Below are 23,986 nucleotides of genomic sequence, written 5' to 3' on the forward strand. Positions count from 1 at the left end.
AGGTTTACATTTTAAAAGAAGCTATCCAGATGGACTTTTAGAAACCTTGAAATTTGAGAACACCTCTCTAAGGCAACAAAGTTCAAGAGACTGCCAAAAGAAACCTAAAACTTTTGCAACTTTCATTGACTTTTTCAGTCTCTGAGCAGACAGGAACTGACTGTGGCTATGCTTAACATATAGATCCTCTTGTTATGAAGGGTGGTGGAGGGATCCCTGGGTGGCGCAGCGGTTTGGCGCCTGCCTTTGGCCCAGGGCGTGATCCTGGAGACCCAGGATCGAATCCCATATCAGGCTCCCGGTGCATGGAGCCTGCTTCTCCCTCTGCCTATGTCTCTGCCTCTCTCTCTCTCTCTCTCTGTATGACTATCATTAATAAAATAAAAGTTTAAAAAAATAATAAAATAAAATAAAATATGAAGGGTGGTGGAAATTACACATATTAATGTCAGAATCAAGACAAATAGCAATAATTTTATCAGAATAGATAACCATGTTAAAACAAGGCTTTTAAAGATTGGAATACTTGGGGGGAAGAGGTGCCCAATAGGATGAAAGAAGAAATATACATGAATGGGAGTTTCCAAGTAAAGAAAGGCAAATGCAAAATAAATAAATAAATAAATAAATAAATAAATAAATAAATAAATAAATAATAAAGATAAATGAATGGAAGAGGCATGACCATACATATTCATACATACATGAATCAAACATTTATTGATCAACTACAATGTCCAACAGTTAATAGACATTTGAGATACGTTAATGAACAAAACAAGTAGACATCCTATTCTCTTGGAGTTTACATTCTAGCAATGGAAGATAAACAATATACATAATAAATACATTTTAGAGTATCTCAAAAAGCAATACATTTGATGGAACAACAATAACAAAAAACAGGTAAAGGTATCGTGAATAAAGGTTGAGTGGATTTAATTTTATAAAGGTGGTCAGGGAAGTCACTATTTGAGTAAATAAATACTTTATGCAAGTGAAGAAGTCAATCTTGCAGGTGTCTGGGGGAGGACCATCTTAGAAGGAATGAATAAGCCAGTGCAAAGTGAGAAGAATGCCTGACGTATTTAACCAATACCAGTGTGCTGGATATAGGAATACATGAGGGAAAGAGTGTAAAGAGATAAAGAACAGAAAGGTGTTAGGAACCAGATTCTTTTAAGGAGTCTTGATTTTACTAGGAAGAAAATTAAAAGCTACTAAAGAGGGCAGCCCGGGTGGCTCAGCGGTTTAGTGCCTGCCTTCGGCCCAGGGTGTGATCCTGGAGTCCAGGAATCGAGTCCCACATCTGGCTCTCTGCATGGAGCCTGCTTCTCTCTCTGCCTGTGTCTCTGCCCCTCTCTCTGTGTGTCTCTCATGAATAAATAAATAAAATATTTTTAAAAAAATAAAAAATAAAAGCTACTGAAGAGTTAACAGGAGACTGAAATAGTCAACTTTAAGGGATCTCATGATACTGAGTTGAAAAGCACCAAAATGAGGCAAAGGTGGAAGGAGAGAGATTAGCTAGGAAACCACCACTGCAGTAATCCAGGCAAGGGATGATCACATCTCAAGCCAAGTGGTGGCTATGGAGAAAAAGAATCAGATTTTGATGTATTTTTAAGGGAGAGCCAACAGGATTTCCTGAAAGGATGATGTAATATACAAAGAAATGAAAATAGCAAAATTCTACCAAGGTTTTGACCTAAGCAACTAGTAAGACAGAGAAGAGAAAGACTGAAAATGTGTAGGTTGATAAGCAAGGGATTCAGTTCAGTTTTCATTTTGCTGAATTTGCAATTTCTAAGACACTCAGATATGTCTAGTAGGCAGTTGAAAATACAAACCTGGTGTTCATTAGAGAGGTCTGTGCTGCAGATGTAAATCTGGGAGTCACCCACATGTATTTAAAGCTATAGATAGGGGGATCCCTGGGTGGCACAGAGGTTTGGTGCCTGCCTTTGGCCCAGGGCGTGATCCTGGAGACCCGGGATCGAATCCCACGTCGGGCTCCCGGTGCATGGAGCCTGCTTCTCCCTATGCCTATGTCTCTGCCTCTCTCTCTCTCTCTCTCTCTCTGTGACTATCATAAAAATAAAATAAATAAATAAATAAAGCTATAGATAGATAGTAGTTAAAACTATAAAACTGGATGAAATCACCATTAAGTGAGCACAGATGGAGTGGAGAAGCAAAGCCTAATTCCAGGTGCCCTTCAATACTGTGGGTAAAGATGCAGGGTGAAGAGACAAACCAACAAAGGAGACTGAGAAGGAAAAACTTCTTTGCTCTAAGAGCCAAATGAAGAAAATATTCTAAGAATGAGATAATGATCAACTATCAGTGCTGCTGATTAAGATTAAGACTAAAAATTTACCACTGAATTAGCAATGTAGAAGTCAATGGCTACCCTGACAAGTACATTTTGGTGGAGTGTTAAAAACAAAATCCTGGGCAGCCCGCCTGGCTCAGCGGTTTAGCACCTGCCTTCGGCCCAGGGCGTGATCCTGGAGTCCTGGGATTGAGTCCCACAGTCGAACCTTGAAAATACTATGCACAGTGAAAGAAATTAGTCACAGAAGACCACATATTCCATAATTCTATTTATATGAAATGTCCAGAAAGACCAATCTAGAGAACCAGAAAGTAAATTAGTAGTTGCCTACAGCTAGAAAGGGAAGGTATGATATGTGAAGCGACTGCTGAAAGGTCTGACTTTTTAGGGGTGAAACAAAAATATTCTAAAATTAGAATCTGATAATGGTTGACTACACCAGAAAACAGTGGATTATACACCTTAAATGGACATATTAATTTTATCTCAATAAAGCTGTTAAAGTAAATAAATTTTTGAGATTTTTTGTCTAAGATGGGAGAAAACACATATTTTTATGAAGATATGAAAGATCCAGTAGAAGGAAAAAACTAATGATGTAGGAGGTGGCAATTAAGCAAAGTTCTAAGGTGAGAGTGCAAAGAATATAGTGCAGAAATAGAGGAAATGACATTAGACAGAAGCACAGAAAGGTAGCTCATCTACAAATGACAGGATAGCAGAGACTATGGGTATAAACAGTGATAGGTGGATACAGTGATGGGAGTCTGTGAACATTCTCTACTGACTGCTTCCATTTTCTCAGTGAAACAAGCAAGGTCATCATCTGAGAGTGAGCACAGGGGAAGAGACTTTACAGAAGAGGAGAGAGGAAGAAGAAAGTGGACAATTATATGACTAGAATATTCAATATTCTAGTATTCTACTGAGCCAGCCAGTAACTGAAAGTGAGATGGCCTGGCATGCTTTCTCCAGCCATATTTAGCTGCTGGGGCAGGGGCAGAGAGTAGAAGTAAACAAAATTGTGTATAACCAGCACTTGGGTTATAGCCTAGAGATTATGTCAAAGTAAGGGAGAGAAGGGAAGGCAAGGGAATGACTATAACGAATGAATGTGGAATTTAAACGGAGAGGAGAGAAACTGGAGATAGGTAAGTACTATTTCACCTGAGTACTTAAATTAGGAGAGTTTAGTAGGAAGGAAAAGGACAGACAGGTCACATTTCCTGGAGATAAAAGTGTCAGAAAAAAAAAAAAAAAGTGTCAGGATGTGGCAAATAATTAGAGAACTGGTCAATGCATACCAGTTCTCGAGGATAAGTCAATTTTTCTAGTATCTTATTCATTAAATTTTAGAAAGTAGGCCAGGGAACCTACCCACCAAGCCTAACAATTTTTGGTAGGAAAATGAATTTTGAGTTCACACAAAAAATTATTTTGGAAGTCAAGACTACCTTCCATTTTTATAGCATTTTCATTTCAGACTAACCACATTTCAAGTGCTCAACAGCCTTTCATTACACTGTCAACACACTGGCCTAGTCTATATTATAACGTGTCTTGGGACAACTCCTTTCTCTATATTTGTAATATAAAGTGAATATGTAAATTATTACTAAAATATTTCATTGCTGCCTTCAATTTTTAAATACCTTAGTTTTCTTTCAAACATAAAACTAAATATAAAAGGAAACCTAAGTAGGAAACAAAAAACAGTAACTTTTTCTAAATCTCAGTTTATACACTCATTCTGCTGATGGATCTTCTCACTTGACCTTAAATATTTCATCATACCCTTATACAACAATTCAGAAGCTTCGTTTTCATTAATGTATTTCTTTTTCTTCTTTTTTTTTTCACTAATGTATTTCTAAAATAAGTATGAGTATGAGTACCACCAATCAACTAAAACACTACTTGGATGAGTTCTAACATATCACTTAAATCAATTATCCAAATGCACCTAATCTGTTTTGGAAAACAGTCACAACTATTTAAAAAAAAAAAAAAAGTTTCTGATACCATAGAGAAAACAAAGGAATTTTTATTTTTTGGATTATTTCAACTATGATTTCGATTACGTAAAAAAAGTACAGTGGAAAATGCACGTTACAATAATTTGCATTTTCCCTGGTTCTGACACTCTATCAAATCTAAATGTTTTGGGGTTTTTTTTAAGATTTTATTTATTTATTTGACAGACTGAGAGAGCACAAGCAGTGGGAGCATCAGAGGGAGAAGGAAAAGTAGGTTCCCTGTTGAGCAGGGAACCCAATGTGGAGTTCGATCCCAGGACCCCATGATCATGACCTGAGCTGAAGACAGATGCCTGACTGACTGAACCATCCAGGCCCCCCTAAGTGTTTCATTTTAAATTGCCTTGTCCATATTGCCTACATACCTAAATAAGACTATTCTCTTTCAGAAAATCTTTTCTTGACTGCAAAAATTCTGTTTCAAACTATAATTTACACTTTTACGTTTTATTTTTCCTGGATCTATCTTCTTTATATAACTGTTTTAACTTCCAATTAGGTGAGAAATTTTTCATATACCAGGACTGTACCTTCTATTCTTAAGCACCTATCTCTAAAGAAGAACTAGCAAAATGGAAAAGGCAAAAGCTTTACAGATAACAGATGAGTTAGTTAAAACAATTCTGTCACATACTCCCTGGAAAACCTGTGTCTCAGATCCTTTATTAACAAAACAGAAATTTGGGGGATCCCTGGGTGTCTCAGTGGTTTAGCACCACCTTCAGCCCAGGGCATGATCCTGGAGTCCAGGGATCCAGTCCCACATCAGGCTCCCTGCATGGAGCCTGCATCTCCCTCTGCCTGTGTCTCTGCCTCTCTGTCTCTCATGAATAAATAAATAAAATCTTTTTAAAAAAAGAAAACAAATTTTTATAAATCCATTCTGAATTTTGTAAGAATTCAGTAATGACAGGTAAAGCACATGACACAAAGTAGACAACTTGGTAAAGAGTCTAATACTACTGATAAGAATCATCTAAAACTACTTTTAAAAGGTTTACCATAGTTCTTGCTAGTAAAATCTTCAAAAAGTTATATGAAAACATCTCTTCATTCCTCACCAGCAAATATTAAGGAGACTTGTTCCCATCTCTATCCCTACCTGAAATCATATTAAAAGAACTACATGTAGCAGAATAAAATATACCAGCTCTTCTTCTTCTCCCTTTCAACAACAAATGCACTCTTATACATACATTCCTAGCACTAATTTATTGTAAGACTGAATCATATGAAATTGCCATTTTACATGTCAAAATAAAACTATCAACTTATGGCCATCTTCAACGGTTCAATCTGAAATTTACTTGTTCAATGAACACCTCAGTAATAATCCCAGGCTGGTTTATAGTTGCTACATGTAAGCAAAGTCTGTTCAATAAGGGCTTTGAAAAAAGTGAAGTGTAAAAGTTAATTCTTGTTTTAATGCTTTTATTTTGTACACAGTTCTTCCTAACCCCAAAATGTTAATATAAAACATCTTGAATAAATTTCTAAGCTAAAACCTACAATATCTTTGAGAATTATTTTTCGAGTTTATAGAAAAAACACACCAGGAAGAGATGATTGAGTAATGATCATTACACTGATCTGTAAATCCAAGCATACAACTGAAGAACTTCAATATCTTCACCAGAATGACTTATATTCCAAAAACCAACAGTGTTTAATTTAACTAAGACACCTCTTGAGTATAAGAATTACTCTAAATTACACTGTAAGACTCAAAACACAGGAAAAAAAATTATTTGCCAGAGAAATTTGGGGGAAGAATTCTCAACAGAACCTACCTCAATAGTTCTCAAAATTGGTTCAGAATAAAATCACCAAGAGAACTACAACAAAAACCGTAAATGCCCTAATTGTAAAAGAGCAGGGCCCTAATGAAATATGTAATAAAGTTCTGCAGGTGCTTCTAATATGCATCCAGGGTAGATAATCCCTGTTTCTTATGGCTTTATTTTTTCTTCATACATCTACATAAATCAAGACTAAATTTTGAGGAGACGTGGTTGGGAGGATGGGATAAATGGGTAATGCACTTTAAGGAGGGCACGTGATGTGATGAGCACCGGGTATTACACACAACTGATGAATTATTGAAAACTATATCTGAAACTAATGATGTACTGTATGTTGGCAAATTGAATTTAATTTTTTTAAAAAATCTATGAAAAAAAAAGACTAAATTTTGAGGAGAATATATTCCCTAAGCCAAGCAAAATTCCAGAGAGTAGAATGTTTTGTTTTGTAAAAAACCATCACCCCTCCACTACCATGAACACAACACTTATACCGAAAAGCACTTCCATCTCCTGTTCAAAGAACTGTACTAAGACATACTTATTAGAGGAATTAGTAGCAAGGTAGAACATAAAAGAAAATCTGTAGTATTTCACTAGGACCATTATGGTAATATGCAATTATTACTGATATCCCTTTCTGTTTAAAAAAATTTAACTTTCCAAATTATAAATAAAACACTAACAGCTTATTTTAAACAAGTTTAATGAATCAACTAAAAAAGAAATCAGAAAAAAAAAGAAATCAGAAAAAAATACAGAAAAAGAAAAAATGAAAAAGAAATCAGAAATTAGAGAAGAATTAAAAAGATTCATGGAAACTAATGAGAACGAAGATACAACCGTTCAAAAATCTTTGGGATACAGCAAAAGCAGTCCTGAGGGGGAAATACATCGCAATACAAGCATCCATCAAAAAACTGGAAAGAACTCAAATACAAAACCGAACCTTGCATCTAAAGGAGCTGGACAAAGAACAGCAAATAAAACCTACACCCAGCAGAAGAAGAGAGTTAATAAATATTCGAGCAGAACTCAATGAAATAGAGACCAGAAGAACTGTGGAACAGATCAACAAAACCAGGAGTTGGTTCTTTGAAAGGATAAGATAGATAAACCATTAGCCAGCTTTATTAAAAAGAAGAGAGAAAAGACTCAAATTAATAAAATCATGAATGAAAAAGAGATCACACCAATACCAAGGAAATACAAACGATTTCAAAAACTTATTATGAGCAGCTATATGCCAATAAATCAGGCAATCTAGAAGAAATGGACGCATTTCTGGAAAACCACAAACTACCAAAACTGGAACAGGAAGAAATAGAAAACTTGAACAGGACGATAACCAGGGAGGACACTGAAGCAATCATCAAAAATCTCCCAAGACACAAAAGTCCAGGGCCAGATGGCTTCCCTGGGGAAGTCTATCAAACGTTTAAAGAAGAAAACATACCTATTCTACTAAAGCCGTTCGGAAAGATAGAAAGAGATGGAATACTTCCAAACTCGTTCTATGAGGCCAGCAACACCTTAATTCCAAAACCAAAGACCCCACCAAAAAAGGAGAATGATAGACCAATATCCCTGATGGACACAGATGCAAAAATTCTCAACAAGATACTAGCCAATAGGATACAGTACATTAAGAAGATTATTCACCATGACCAAGTGGGATTTATCCCCGGGATGCAAAGCTGGTTCAACACTCGTAAAGCAATCAATGTGATTGATCATACCAACAAGAGAAAAAACAAGAACCATATGATCCTCTCAATAGATGCAGAGAAAGCATTTGACAAAATACAGCATCCATTCCTGATCAAAACTCTTCAGAGCGTAGGGATAGAGGGAACATTCCTCAGCATCTTAAAAGCCAGCTACGAAAAGCCCACAGCCAATATCATTCTCAATGGGGAAACACTGAGAGCCTCTCCCCTAAGATCAGGAACACAACAGGGATGTCCACTCTCACCACTGCTATTCAACATAATACTAGAAGTCCTAGCCTCAGCAATCACACAACAAAAAGAAATAAAAGGCATTCCAATTGGCAAAGAAGTCAAACTCCCCCTCTTCACTGATGACATGATACTGTACCTAGAAAACCCAAAAGATTCCACCCCAGGATGGCTAGAACTCAGACAGCCATTTGGCAGTGTGGCAGGATACAAAATCAATGCCCAGAAGTCAATGGCATTTGTATACACTAACAATGAGACTGAAGGAAGATAAATTAAGGAGTCAATCCCATTTACAATTGCACCCAAGAGCATAAGATACCTAGGAATAAACCTAACCAAAGAGATAAAAGATCTATACCCTAAAAACTACAGAACACTTCTGGAAGAAATAGAGGAAGACACAAAGAGATGGAAAAATATTCCATGCTCATGAAGTGGAAGAATTAATATTGTGAAAATGTCAATGCTACCCAGGGCAACTTACACATTTAATGCAATCCCTGTCAAAATAGCATGAACTTTCTTCAGAGAGTTGGAACAAATCATCTTAAGATTTGTGTGGAACCAGAAAAGACCCCGAATAGCCAGGGGAGTATTAATAAAGAAAACCATAGCTGGGGGCATCACAATTCCAGATTTCAGGTTGTACTACAAAGCCGTGGTCATCAAGACAATGTGGTACTGGCACAAAAACAGACACATAGATCAATGGAACAGAATAGAGAACCCGGAAATGGACCCTCAACTCTATGGTCAACTAATATTTGACAAAGCAGGAAAGACTATCCACTGGAAAAAGGTCAGTCTCTTCAATAAATGGTGCTGGGAAAATTGGACCGTCACATGCAGAAGAATGAAACTAGACCATTCTCTTACACCACACACAAAGATAAACTCAAAATGGATTAAAGATCTAAGGAATCCTTGGGTGGCGCAGTGGTTTGGCGCCTGTCTTTGGCCCAGGGCGTGATCCTGGAGACCCCAGATCGAATCCACATCGGGCTCCCGGTGCATGGAGCCTGCTTCTCCCTCTGCCTGTGTCTCTGCCTCTCTCTCTCTCTCTCTCTCTCTCTCTCTGTGTGTCTCTCATGAATGAATAAATAAAATCTTTATAAAAAAAAAAATCTAAATGTGAGACAAGAATCCATCAAAATCCTAGAGAAGAATACAGGCAACACCCTGTTTAACTTTGGCCACAGCAACTTCTTGCAAGATACATCCAGGAAGGCAAGGGAAACAAAAGCAAAAATGAATTACTGGGACTTCATCAAGATCAAAAGCTTCTGCACAGCAAAAGAAACAGTCAACAAACCTAAAAGACAACCTACAGAATGGGAGAAGATACTTGCAAATGACCTATCAGACAAAGGGCTAGTATCCAAGATCTATAAAGAACTTATGAAACTCAACAGCAAAGAAACAAACAATCCAATCATGAAATGGGCAGAAGACATGAACAGAAATCTCACAGAGGAAGACACAGACATGGCCAACAAGCACATGAGAAAATGCTCCGCATCACTGGCCATCAGGGAAATACAAATCAAAACCACAATGAGATCCCACCTCACACCAGTGAGAAGGGTGAAAATTAACAAGACAGGAAACCACAACTGTTGAAGAGGATGTGGAGAAAGGGGAACCCTCTTGCACTGTTGGTGGAAATGTGAACTGGTGCAGCCACCCTGGAAAACTGTGTGGAGGTTACTCAAAGAGTTAAAAATTGAACTGTCCTTTGACCCAGCAATTGCACTGCTGGGGATTTACCCCAAAAATACAGATGCAGTGAAACGCCAGGACACCTGCACCCCGATGTTCATAGCAGCAATGTCCACAATAGCCAAACTGTGGAAGAGCCTCGGTGTCCACTGAAAGATGAATGGTAAAGAAGATGTGGTCTATGTATACGATGGAATATTACTCAGCCTTTAGAAATGATAAATACCCACCATTTGCTTCGATGTTGATGGAACTGGAGGATATTATGCTGAGTGAAATAAGTCAATCAGAGAAGGATAAACATTATATGGTCTCATTCATTTGGGGAATATAAAAAATAGTGAAAGGTAATAAAGGGGAAAGGAGATAAAATCAGTGAAAATATCAGTGCGGATGACAAAACATGAGAGACACCTAACTCTGGGAAACGAACAAGGGGTAGTGGAAAGGGAGGTGGGCAGAGGGTTGGATTGGCTGGGGGACAAGAACTGAGGGGGGCACTTGGCGGGATGAGCACTGGGTGTTACACTATATGTTGGCAAACTGAACTCCTAAATAAATAAATAAATAAATAGTAAAAAAAATAAAAAAGAAATAACTGAAATATAATTCCTATTTAATTTCAATTTTAACATTTAAAAGTAGTCTAATTAAGAAAATCTTACTGTTCTAGAATCCGAGAATGGATTATATTCATCAAGTCCTGGTGGAACATTTCTTGTCACTTGTGTAACTGATGGGTCCTGGAATAAAATTCAGAGGAAAAAAAGATTACTTATCCTTTAAAGAACAGTTTTTATATTTACAAAGCATCTGCTCTATCTGCACTGTTAGTCACCCAGTGAAGCTAACAGAGAAAAATAAAGATTAACAGATTTACTCAGTCCCATTCCAACAAAGTTGACATTTATACCCACAGCCCTCACATCCTCAACGAAAAAACTAGGTTAGATGCAAATCAGCTGCTATTATTTAAAAAATGAAAACAGCTATGTAGAACCTACTGCGCAAGAGCACCTTAGCAAATCTTGGGCAAACCCACCCATTCTTTCCTTTGGTTCCACAATAAGTTGCTGTTTCTCTCTCACTCTCTCTCTCTCTTTCTCTCTCTCTCTCTTTTTTTTACAATATCCTCCATCAGTTTCTCTACTGCAGATACAAGTACCACATTACAAATCAATGTCATGTACAGACAACATCTAGAGCACCCAAGATTAAGCACCACTTACTTGTATGCTACTCCAATAGTTTCATTTGACTATTTACTTAGTCCTGAACTGTTTCCGCTTTTCCAAGTACATTACCACCGTAGCCCAGTTTTTCAAATCTCTTCATGTTAGGCTTTGAAATAAATAAGTCCCAAAATCCCAGAGAGTTCATCTACTTCTCTTGTGAATGAATGTAAGACACAAACATAATAAACATCTCAACAAAAACCAACTACATAATTAACATAAAAAAGCACTGCAAACTGTAATATAGCCTTGTCAACTTTTATATTCCTAGTCCCAAACTTTGGTATGCATTAGAATCAAAACACAGATTACTGCACCCACCCCCAGGGTTCTAGGATGGGGCAACAGACTCTGTATTTCTAAAAACTTCCCAGGTGATGCTGCTGCTGGTTGGAAAAGCAATGCTCTCTCATCTACATTGTACCTTCTCTAATTCATCTTCGACACATTAATCAAAGTTACTTCTCAAAAATGAAAAGACAACCTTCTCATTTCCCTTCTCCAATACCTCTCGCTCTATTCCTCATCCATTTCAGATTTTTTAGAGGCTCTCCACCAAAACAAAATACAAATTCCTCAAAGTGAGATAAAATACTCTGACCATCTAGTTTAGTCCCTGCCTACCTTTCCAGATTCAACTCTCTCACATGGACCTTTCCCTTGCCAGATCTTCACTCTCTACCAGGTCAAACAAGCTATTACATAAGAGCCTTGAACTTGACAAAAAGCAAAAGATAAGGTTAAATTAAAAGCATAGCACAGACAAAAAATAAAAATTTTAGGTTTGCTCAACAATGAAAAGGAGAGAAGGGAATGAAACCTCTCTATTTCCCAGGGTTCTCTTCCCAAATTTATTCAAAAATGAGAGGAGCAAGGGCACCTGGGTGGCTCAGTCCATTAAGCATCGCCCTTTGGCTCAGGTCATGATTCCAGGGTCCTATGATTGAGCCCTGCATCAAGCTCCCTGTTCAGCGAGAGCTCTCTCTCTCAAATATATAAATAAAAATCTTTAAAAAAAAAAAAAATGAGTAGCAGGAATGTGTGCCTCGGGGACAAAATTAATAGAAACATGAATATTTTAATTCAAGTTTTCAAGTTGGCACTGCTGTAGTTATCTTATTAACATAGAAGTGACTGGCTCAGTCAATGGAACATGCAACTCTTGATCTCAGCCCCATGTTGGGTGCAGAGATATTTAACTTAAAGAAGAAATTGGTTTTAAAGAGACTCTTCAAGATAGCCTAGCAATCTTCTCTTCTGTAAAGACTCATTCTGAGGAATACTTCATATGCTATTAAAATTTCTGATACCCAAGACATTACATCCCAGGCTTAGTGCTTCCACAGAGCTTAGCATTTATTTCCCTGAATCATAATGATCTTCGTACAAGTTCCTTTTCCGAATTAGGATGTTACATCTCTAAATACAAAAAAATACATAAACAGGTCATTTTTATTTAATCATACATGCCTGGTAATACTACTTGAGTGATTATTACCACTCCCAAAGAGAAAAAAAAACCTAAAAAGTAATTCATCAGAATAGTAGCACCAGAAATAACCAAGAAATACTTCCTGAAAAAAAAATGTACATAAATATGAAGCTAGTTCAAAAATTTACGTGAGAAAATGTTGATCTCACTCATAAGGGAAATACTAATTAAAACTACCCTGACACAACCATTTCCCACCTATCAGATTAGCAAAAATCTTCAAGTCTAACATAGTCTAGTGACAAAGGTGTAAGGAAATAAGAGTTCTCAAACATTACGAATGGGAAGAGAAATTGTTACAACCTCTATGGAGGGACAGTTGGTAATAGCTAGGAAAATCATATCTACATTTATACTTTGACCCACATCTCACTTCTAGGAATTTATTCCTATGATGTACTGACAAAATACTATTTATAATGGAAGACTGGAAAAAACCTAAATGTCTATCAATAGAATATAGTTGAATAAACTATGGTATATGTACATGATAAAGTACTATACAGCTGGGTATTACACAGTTGTAAAATACTATAAGAAAATCTGTACACTACTAGGGAATGAGTGAAAACCCTGCAAAATATAAATGTTACCTCTTATTCAAAGAAAAAAATTAACATGTGCTTACTTAAATGTTTAACAGGATAAAACAAACAACTCCAGGCGTGCCCAGATGGCTCCAGTCTGAAGAACATGCAACTCTTGATCTCAGGGCTCTAAGCTGGAGTCCAGTGTTGGGTGTAGAGGTTACTTAAGTAAAATCTCTTTTTTTTTTTTTTAAGATTTTATTTTTTTATTCATGAGAGACAGAGAGAGAGAGAGAGGCAGAGACACAGGCAGAGGGAGAAGCAGGCTCCACGCAGGGAGCCCGATGTGGGACTTGATCCCGGGTCTCCAGGATCATGCCCTGGGCTGAAGGCAGCACCAAACCACTGAGCCACCCGGGCTGCCTACTTAAGTAAAATTTTTAAAAAAAAAATTTTTAAATAAAAAATGAAGTAACTTAAAAAATCCAAAACCTAGTAAGAATGATTACCTATGGGGAGATGAAGAGAATAGTGATAAGAGAACACAGGCTTGGAAGATGGACTGCTGAACATACCTTGTTTTAACTTTTACTTTGGAACCATGAAAATATTATATAATTTTTTAAAAAGTAAAATGTAGAGTGAGAAAGATGGATCATGGTTAGCCAACATTCATGCCATCAATGTCTTCTTTCAACGCTAGTTATGTACGAATCCAATGAGTCCCAATTCTCAGTGTATTAATATATAATATACATAGCAAATTATCAAGTGTCCTTAAATTCACATTAAACTTTTTTAAAGTTCTACATAAGGTATAATAGCTCCAAAGAGATACAGAATGAAATCATTCTTCCAATTTTCCACTTTTAACTACAATAACAGAAATGTACTTGGTTTCCTTCTAGATCCTAAAAGGGTTTAATACAGCCTGAGAGTTAACTGGCAGTTTAACAAAATCATTGTATCAAGTTAACTGAGTTCACTTCTAGTTGTTCTGGAATTTCTCCTTAATGAAGTATTAGGTGACAAAGCAGTGGACTATGTACAGGATTTGCCAAGAATGATTTAGGAAGATAAAGAATTGCTATCTCTGAATTATTACATAATTAACATTTCAAATCAGTTTTAATAAGCAAATAGTATTGAGGAAGCTGTAGTCTCTAAACTGAAAGAAAACAAAGTTTAAGATTTAATAATCTTTGGGATCCCTGGGTGGCGCAGCGGTTTGGCGCCTGCCTTTGGCCCAGGGCACGATCCTGGAGACCCGGGATCGAGTCCCACATTGGGCTCCCGGTGCATGGAGCCTGCTTCTCCCTCTGCCTGTGTCTCTGCCTCTCTCTCTCTCTGTGACTATCATAAATAACAAATAAAAAATTAAAAAAAAAAAAGATTTAATAATCTTTTTAAGATTTATTTCATTATTACTCCAAACCAAGAGTCGGACGCTCAACCAACTAAGTTCCCCAGGTGCCCCAAAACGAATAATCTTTTAAAGCCTATTAACCGTCTAGCACTTAGATTACTTCCAATCCTTGCTATAATCCTCCCTGATGGATGGTATTATTCTATTTTTCAAAGAATCTATGGCCTTGAAAAAGGTCAAGAATCTATGGCCTTGAAAAAGGTCAAGAAACTTCCTGTGTGTTTGAGACAAAATATAAAGCAACAACTTTCCACTGCCTATATATATTCTTTCCATCAGATATACTAAAAATAGAATTTACCACAAGCACAGCTTTATCAAGAAAAGACATTGGTCACAGCGCTTAGGTGGTTCAGTGGGCGTCTGACTCTTGATTTCAGTTCAGGTCATGATGTCAGGGTTATGAAATTAAGCCACAGGTCAGACTTCTCACTCGGCTTGGAGCCTGCTTAAGATTCTCTCTCTCTCCCTCTACCCCTCTCCCTGCCTTTCTCTGCCCTACCTAGGGGGAAAAAAAATAGAAAGAAAAAGACATTAGTTGAGCTAATTGTTTATTAATGATTCCAAAGCTTTGGCAGGAAAATACTATACTTTCTTCTCAACACAACAAAATGAAACTGTTTCAGGTGCTAACTTGGTTACTTCTATGCAAGTGGTTCTCAAACTCAGACACTGGAATCACCTGAAGGGCTTATGAAAACCCAGGTTACTGAACTCTACTCTAAATGTACCTTGATACCTGGGATGGTATCTGAGAATGTGCATTTCTAACAAGGGAAATACCACCCCCCCAAAAAAAAATAAAAATTTTAAAAATTTTTAAAAGAATTTAAATACCCCTTGGGACACCTGGGTGGCTCAGCGGTTTAGCGCTTGCCTTTGGCCCAGGATGTGATCCTGGAGTCCCAGGATCGGGTCCCACGTCGGGCTCCCTGCATGGAGCCTGCTTCTTCCTCTGCCTGTGTCTCTGCCTCTCTCTCTCTGTCTCTCATGAATAAATAGATAAATAAAATCTTTAAAAAATAATAAAATAAATTTTAAAAGTAATAAAACAGGAATAGGTGGAATCAGTGTTCTTTGCTATTTCACGTTCATTAAAACTATGGAAAGACAGTTTACTGCTATTATATTTAAATAAAACCTGCTGTAAAAGAAAGAGTTTTTACGTATGAACATTTACTGATTGCTAGTATACATGGCTCTTGAAATGTAACTAGTCCAAATTAAATATGTTGGAAGTATAAAACACACCATGTTTCTGATTTTAAAGATCTAGCACAAAACAATGTACAATATCTCATTAATGACTTATTTGATGATTATATGCTGAAAAGATATTTTGTATATATCGGGTAAGATAAAATATATTATTAAAATTAGTTTACCTGGGTTCTTTCCATATAGCTACTAAGTAATTTTAAATTACACCCATGACACAAATTATACTTCCACTGGACAGTTTTTTTCCTAGAGCACTCACTAGAATGTGTGCCAGTGCAGGGAGGGGCAGTGGGAGAGAAACAGACTCCCTGCTGAGTGGGGAGCATGATGTAGGATGCTCTTTCAAGACCCTAAGATCACAACCTGAGCCAGAATCAGGAGTCAGATGCTTAACGTACTGAGCCATCCAGACACCTCACCAGATAGTTCTGTTTGCAGCAGTGCAATTTATTCAAGACTGGCTTATAATTTCACTTTCACTCATTTGGACAAATTCAATTGTATTAGCCAAAGGGAAAACAACAAACTAAGACTTAAAGCTGAATTTCCTCTAGTTTTTCAAAATTGCAAAAGATGACAAGAGATCCGATCAGAAGCTTCTCAACCCATTGTCTTCACATAACACAGTAGCAGACGTTTACTATACTTTTTCACTTACCTCATACCTTTTTACAGGAGATACTAGAAGACAATAATTTGAGTATTAAAAACATTTACTACTGAGGGGGGCACTTGGCAGGATGAGTACCGGGTGTTATGCTAAATGTTGGCAAATTGAACTCCAATAAAAAAATTTTTAAATAAAAATAAAAACATTTACTAGAAAAGGCATGTTTAGTTCTATGAAGCATGCCTGTGAGAAACTGAAAGCTAAAGCAAAGACAGATTCAAGAAGAGAAAGAGAATTCATCTATTTTAGCACAATACTATTTAATTATGTCTTGTAATCCTCACAACAACCATATGACTTAAATTCTTTATCCTTTCTTTCACTGCTGAGATTACCTCCCACATGTTTAAATAATTTGCCCAAAGTCATATAGAGTAAGTTGACGTGGTAGGATGCAAATTCAAATCTGATCCCTAAGACTGAGTTCTTATAAGAAAATATAATAAAGAAACCAAATTTATGTTTAAAACAATATCTCCTCAAAAGAAAAAGGCTGAATTAAACAAGGCATTGCTCCACAAAACTTAATTAAAATACTCTTCAGTAGCTCTACTTAATCCAATCAATATTACACACTAGACTAGGCAACTTGATTAAATAAGAAAAAGTCCCCGGCTTGAGGCTATGAGAGGCCCTATCTTCAGAGAGTTAAATTTTTCCTCTACTTTTATACCTCTTAGAGCTACTATAATCACAGGAATTTAATAAATACTGAGAATTTCACTTACCTGGAGAATTACTCATTTCTAAATGCCCCAATTATTTTTAAAAAACCGAAGGAACTATGAGAAGCCATTAAAAATCTCAGCAAGTAAAAAAAAAAAAAAAAAATCTCAGCAAGACTCTAAAACAACATGTATTTAGCAAACCTTTTATAATAGATTGAAAGAAGTGCTTAACACTAGAAATTATTCAGTAAATCATGACTTTTAAAAACTGGTTTTCAGGGACACCTGGGTGGCTCAGTGGTTGAGTGTCTGCCTTTGGCTCAGGGAATGATCCCACCATCCTGGATCGAGTCCCACTCTAGGCTCCCTGGGGGAAGCCTGCTTCTCCCTCTGCTTCGTCTCTGCCTCTCTCTCTCTGCCCCTCTGTGTCTCTCGTGAATAACTTAAATATTTTTTTTAAACCGGTTTTCATTTTCATTATAAGTCATGACAGCCTTACTAAAACCTAAAAGCAACTCACAGACTAATTTTTGTGAACCGAAATTAGTACTTAGTAAATTAAAACTAAAGCAATCACACCCAAGCAGATTTAATGAGAAACCACTTCACACCTACTAGAATGGCTACAAATAAGAAGACAGAGACAACTGTTAGCAAGCATATAAACAAACTAATCTGCTGGTGAGAATGTAAAATGGTAGTCATTTTGGAAGTTACAAAATTACCTAGCAGTCCAATTCCTAGGTATATATCCAAGGGAATGAAGGCATGTCCCCACACAATAATTTGTATGCAAATATTCATAGCAACACTATTCCTAACAGTCAAATAGTGAAAATAACCCAAATTTATATCAACCGACAAATAAAATGTATATCCATACCATAAAATTGTTATTTGGCAATAAAAAGAAATGAAGTCCTGATACATGCTACAACATTCATGAACCTTGAATACATTATGCTCTGGAAAGCTGCCAACCATCAAAGACTACATACTGCATGACTCCATTTACATGAAATGCCCAGAAAGTATATTAGGGGCTGCCCAGAGCTGGAGGAACTGGGGAAAATGGGGAATGACTGCTGCTAACAGGGTTTCTTTTGGGAGTGATGAAACGTTTCTAAAGTTGATAGTGATGAATACACAACTGCAAATATACTAAAAACCACTAAGTTGTACACTTTAAATGGGTGAACTGTGCAGTCTGTTTATTATATCTCAAAGCTTTTTTTTTTAAGATTTTATTTATTTATTCATGAGAGACAGAGAGAGACAGGCAGAGACACAGGCAGAGGGAGAAGCAGGCTCCATGCAGGGCCAGATGTGGGACTGGATCCCAGGTCTCCAGGATCACACCCCGGGCCAAAGGCAGGAGCTAAACTGCTAAGCCACCCAGGGATCCCCTCAAAGCTGTTTTTAAAAAAGAAAATCTGATGTAGTATTTCTTGGAATATATGTTGCCAACCAGCTATAATACATCTCTAAGTCTTCAAAATCTAAATACCACCTTAGTCATTAAAGAGAAACACTCATTAGGCAAGAAGTAAGGACAGAGGGGGCAGGGTATTAGCTATCAAGGATCATGACGACACCAAAACTTCCTATATACTCAATCACCAAAATTTCTTTTTGGGATTTGAGAAACTGGATAGCTAATACAACTACATGCCCCACTACTAACACAATGAAATCTAAAGACATAAGAAGAAAAAGAGTGGGATCCCTGGGTGGCGCAGCGGTTTGGCGCCTGCCTTTGGCCCAGGGCGCGATCCTGGAGACCCGGGATCGAATCCCACATCGGGCTCCCGGTGCATGGAGCCTGCTTCTCCCTCTGCCTGTGTCTCTGCCTCTCTCTCTCTCTGTGACTATCATAAATAAATAAAAATTAAAAAATATATTTAAAAAAAAAAAAAGAAAAAGAGTAATCATGAAGAACAGGAAAATAATTGGTCATATGTCTGTCAATGACCTGCAAGTTCAATCACTTTTGACAAACCGTGGAAATGGTATCCTAGGAATCAGATAACAGTAAGTCTTCCCACGTAAATATCACTCATTTTTAGTGAACTGTTAGGAAATTTTTGTATAGAAAAGGTTGTTTCATCATACAAAGTAGTTCTTCACCAAGATTAATTACTTTTTGATCTTTCTCCTTTAAGATATTAATACTGAGGGGCAGCCTAGGTGGCTCAGAGGTTTAGCACCGCCTTCAGCCCAGGGCATGATCCTGGAGACCTGGAATCAAGTCCCAGGTCGGGCTCCCAGCAAGGAGCCTGCTTATCCCTCTGCCTGTGTCTCTGCCTCTTTCTTTCTCTCTCTCTCTCTCTCTGTATCTCTCATGAATAAATAAATAAATCTTTAAAAATATATATATTAATACTGAAATTACCAGAACAATTTACTCTTAAACATGACAAAGACCTATGAACAAATTTTAAAAGGTCTTTTTTTGTCATGAACAGTGAACTTTTTTTTTTTTTAACAGTGAACTTTTAAATGTAGTTTTTCCATCTGAGAATAAATGTATATATACTTAATACAACATTTTCTTATGAAACAAAATCTGGCTAAATGAACTACTCTTGCTAACTTGGTAGTTAAAATCCCCAGGCCAGTACTTAAGATCAAAAGCACCACCAAAGCCAGGCATTCTGTACAACAATATATACCCATCAGGGGGAAAATGTTCAGAATTCCAATTGTGACAACGGGGATTCATCTCCTGCTAGCTTTCCATGACTTTGAAAAGTAATCATAAACTTTCTAAACTATTAGGCTATAATGTAATAATAATTTTTAAAAACCAGAGGTCCTTTCCAAAAACCATCAACATTTAAATGACCAAATGTACATCCTTCCAACATTTAAACAAAACTTACACCATAAAAATACAATGACCTATCCTTATTACTCTCATTCTGATCTATAACAGCTTCTAAAATACCCAAGCTTTGTAAGACAACCAGCAATTTGTATGTTTTCTTTTTGTTACTATTTCTGTTAAAACCAAAAAAATTAATAGTAAAAATTACAGTCTGATAAAATAGAGGCAATTTAGGGATAAAATAAAAGGAGAATGATCACATGCTCTAACCAAAGATAATCTTGCACCATTAGTTCTCTGGTATTTTAAGAGCTTCCCATCTTTACCTTGATTCAAAAAATATTCCTATAAGAAATATAAGAAAACAACAAATAATGAAGGCAGAAAAATTCAGTAACTTGCCTAAGGTCACTCAAGTAAAGAAGTAGAGAAGGAAACCTAGACAGCCTGGTTCCAGAGACACCCTTTTAACTATTCCCCATTACAAGTGAGGATAAACCTCTGCAAACTTCATTTACCCCTTCCTCTAATCCCCCTAATATCAGGCTAAGAACACAGAAATGCCTGTCTGTAATATACATACTTCACAGAACATTTTCTTATGAACTCAATGCTAAATGGTGATTAAGTTCCCTTGAGACTCAAATACAAACATCTCCATTAAAAAAAATTTTTAATCATATAGAAAAAGTATACAGTACATGTCTTTTAACCTTGGGGAATACATTAATTTGCATTTTTACAATACACCACTGACTTATAAGCAATTCACTAAAATTTATGACTATTTGAGATGCCAAAAATTAAGCATGCTACACCATAAATAAAACCACAAGACTGACTAAATCAACCTAAGACAAGCTTCAATAGCTTTAGGAAAATTGTTAAATGGTGGTAAAATTAGACTAGGAAACAAGCCCCTGGCCATCTCTGGCCAATAGTCCTGGTGCTCTTTTCCTATCACCTCCTACTTTCACTTCTCACCACTTTCCATATGTATTCCAAATCATCACACAAGGATTCTAAACACCATTAGAAGACAGCCATAAGAAGGGGCACATGGGTGGCTCCAAAGTTTAAGGGTCTGACTATTGGTTTGGCTCAGGTCATGATCTCATAGGTCATAGAAGGAGCCCCACACTTAGCGTGAAGTCTGCTTGAACATTCTCTCCCTCTGCCCCTCCCCCATTCGAGCTTCCTCTTCCCTCTTACTCTAAAATAAATAAATATATCTTTAAAAAAAGAAGAGATAAGTAAAATGGCTACCAATAGCACGCATACAATTCCGCCACTGCTTGTATCTCTGAGAAAGTAGAAACTTCCAATATTTATTTTGTATATATTGTTTCTACAGTATGCATTCTTTTGACTAATTGTGAAGCAAAAACTTTTAATAATTAAATAAACTAATTCACTTGCATTCAAATGTCTGATTTTTTCTTCTATTATCAGTTAAAATTATCATTGTATAACCATCACAAATCCTTTCTTCCTAATTTAATCTCACCAATACTCAAAATGCATTATATCACATACATTCCCTGCTTTATTAAAGAACTTCAAATATTTTTGCTTATCTGCAAAAATATATTCAATAATTCATCTATATTCTGTAAAATAAATGTAAGAAAAGGAAAAGTATCAAGTTGGTAATATTGATAATGTGTTCATAATTGCATTCTAAAAAAAGTATAAAACTCATTATTAAACTTTGATAAAAATATATTGATGCAAGCACAGATTTACAAGCAAATGTAACACCAGCTCTGGCAACTTTGGAAGGCAGGTAAGTTAATATACTTTAGGGACACTCAGGTACTTGGGAGCCATTTTCCATGAAATATGAAGGCTTATTTATTTACTTATTAAAGATTTTATTTATTTATTCATGAGAGACACAGAGAGAGGCAGAGACATAGGCAGCAGAGACTTAGGCAGGCGGAGGAGAAGCAGGCTCCCTGATGAGGAACTCGATCCTGGAACTCCAGGATCACGACCTGAGCCAAAGGCGATACTCAACCACATGAGCCACCCAGGTGTCCCAAGGCTTTTTTTAGATAAAAGTATTTCTTTTGCAAAAACAAAAGATTAAAAGAAAGAATACAAAAATTTTTGAAGAGGGTGCCAAGATCATTCCATGGGAAAAGAATAATCTGTTCAGCAAATGGTATTAGAACTGGATGATACATTAAAAACAATTAAGTTCAACCTTACTTCACACAATATATAAGAATTAACTCAAAATGCATCACAAACCTAAATTTAAGAGCTAAAACTGTAAAACCCATAGAAAAAACCATAAGGGTAAATCTTCATTACCTCAGATTTGCAAAGGATTCTTAGACGATATCAAAACACAAACCACAAAATAAAGATAATTTGGACTTAATCAAAATTTGTAACTTTTGTGCTTGGATGGACATTAACAAGAAAGAAGGTAATTGACAAAATATGAGAAAGTATCTATAAATCAGATACACTTGACACTTGAGCAATGCAGGGGTTAAGGGAAGACAGACACCGCCCCCCCAGGGGCAATAGAAAGTCAGCATATAACTTTTGACACCCCAAAAACTAATAATAGCCCACCAGTATAGAAGCCATACTTGGTAACAGTCAACTAATACACATTGTGCATGTTATATGTATTATAAACTATATTCTGACAATAAAGCTAGAAAAAAGAAAATATTAGGAAAATCATATGGACGAGCAAACACATTTACAGTAATATACTGTATTTATTGAAGATAAGTGAACCTATGTAGTTCAAACATGTTCTTCAAAGATCAACTGTACTTGGATAAAAGACTTTATATCCAAAATATATAAAAATCTTACAGTTCAATTAAAAAAGACAACCCAATTTAAAAATAGGCAAAGGATCTGAATATATGTATGTATATGTATGTATGTATATCTGAATATATATATATCTGAATTTATATATGAACATATCTTCTCCAAGGAAGCTATACAAATGACCAATAAGCACATAAAAATATGCTCAACACCATACAGCCATCAGAGGAATGAAAATCAAAACCACAATATTTCATATTAGGATGCCCAGAATCATAAATAGGTAATGAGTATTGATGAGAATGTAGATAAAGCAGAACCCTCATATGCTGCTGGTTCAAATATAAAATGGTGCACCAGCTTTGGAAAACAGTCTGGCAGTTCTTCAAATAATTCAACATAGTTACCATAATGACCCAGCAATTCTGCGCCTAGGTATATACACAAGAGAATTTAAAACAAGTGTCAAACAAAAACTTGTACTCCAATGTTTACAGCAGCATTATTTATAATAGTCAAAAGTGGCAACTACCCAAATACCCATCAAATAATGAACTGGGCAATACTAATTCTTAAAAGCACTCAAAGCCAAATGCCAGGGAGATTACTGCATTGCTCTCTTCATACAGGTTTACAAAGAGTTCTTGTGGCAGTTCTTACACAAAGGAAGGAAACACAGAGCTCCAACACTTGTCTACAATGTGAAGGCAAAAGCTATAGGGCAGTAATGTCTCAGGAGGAACAAATGAAACGGAATAAAAGTGATAGTGGGCTTGGTACAAAGTCAAATCCAACCAATCTCTACACATCATCTTTTAGTTTCCTCACCTACTGAAAGCTGGAAAATTTCCCTGTTGTGATTTAAAAACATCTCCTTGTGTTTGGATTTTCATTACCCTGTCACAAAAAACTAAGCACAGATTTAATTATATCATGCAGACCTGTATTCTTTCATTTAGATCTATAATTGATCTAAATACAGGTTTAATTCTATCATGGTTTTGTCAAGAAAATGTAACTTTGCAATTACCTTTTGGCAATTCCAGCTGAACGAAAGACTCAAGTCACCTCAAATGCTGGGGGAAGGGAAGATATTTTAAAGATACATACAGAAAGAAGGATGCCAGGTTTCAAAAACTAGCATTCTTCAAAATGTGACAACATATCTTGTAGTTCAAGAGCAGCTCTGTTAAGAAACAGGCATTACAGGGATCCCTGGGTGGCGCAGCGGTTTAGCGCCTGCCTTTGGCCCAGGGCGC

General features: G+C 36.5%; 1 protein-coding gene across 3 annotated transcripts in view; it reads right to left on the minus strand.

The window, feature by feature from the left end:
* SCAMP1 (secretory carrier membrane protein 1) overlaps positions 1–23,986 on the minus strand; it is a 120,960-nt gene that overhangs the window by 77,756 nt on the left and 19,218 nt on the right. For 2 of the 3 annotated variants that reach the window (XM_072794028.1, XM_072794045.1), the window contains exon 2: positions 10,525–10,602. The exons of the other annotated variant lie outside the window; for it this stretch is intronic. In XM_072794028.1, the coding sequence (XP_072650129.1) occupies positions 10,525–10,602 (78 nt within the window). The remainder of the gene's footprint in view (positions 1–10,524; positions 10,603–23,986) is intronic. 3 annotated transcript variants of the gene reach the window in all.

This window comes from Canis lupus, chromosome 2 (genome assembly GCF_048164855.1).
Source record: "Canis lupus baileyi chromosome 2, mCanLup2.hap1, whole genome shotgun sequence".
NCBI lineage: Eukaryota > Metazoa > Chordata > Mammalia > Carnivora > Canidae > Canis > Canis lupus.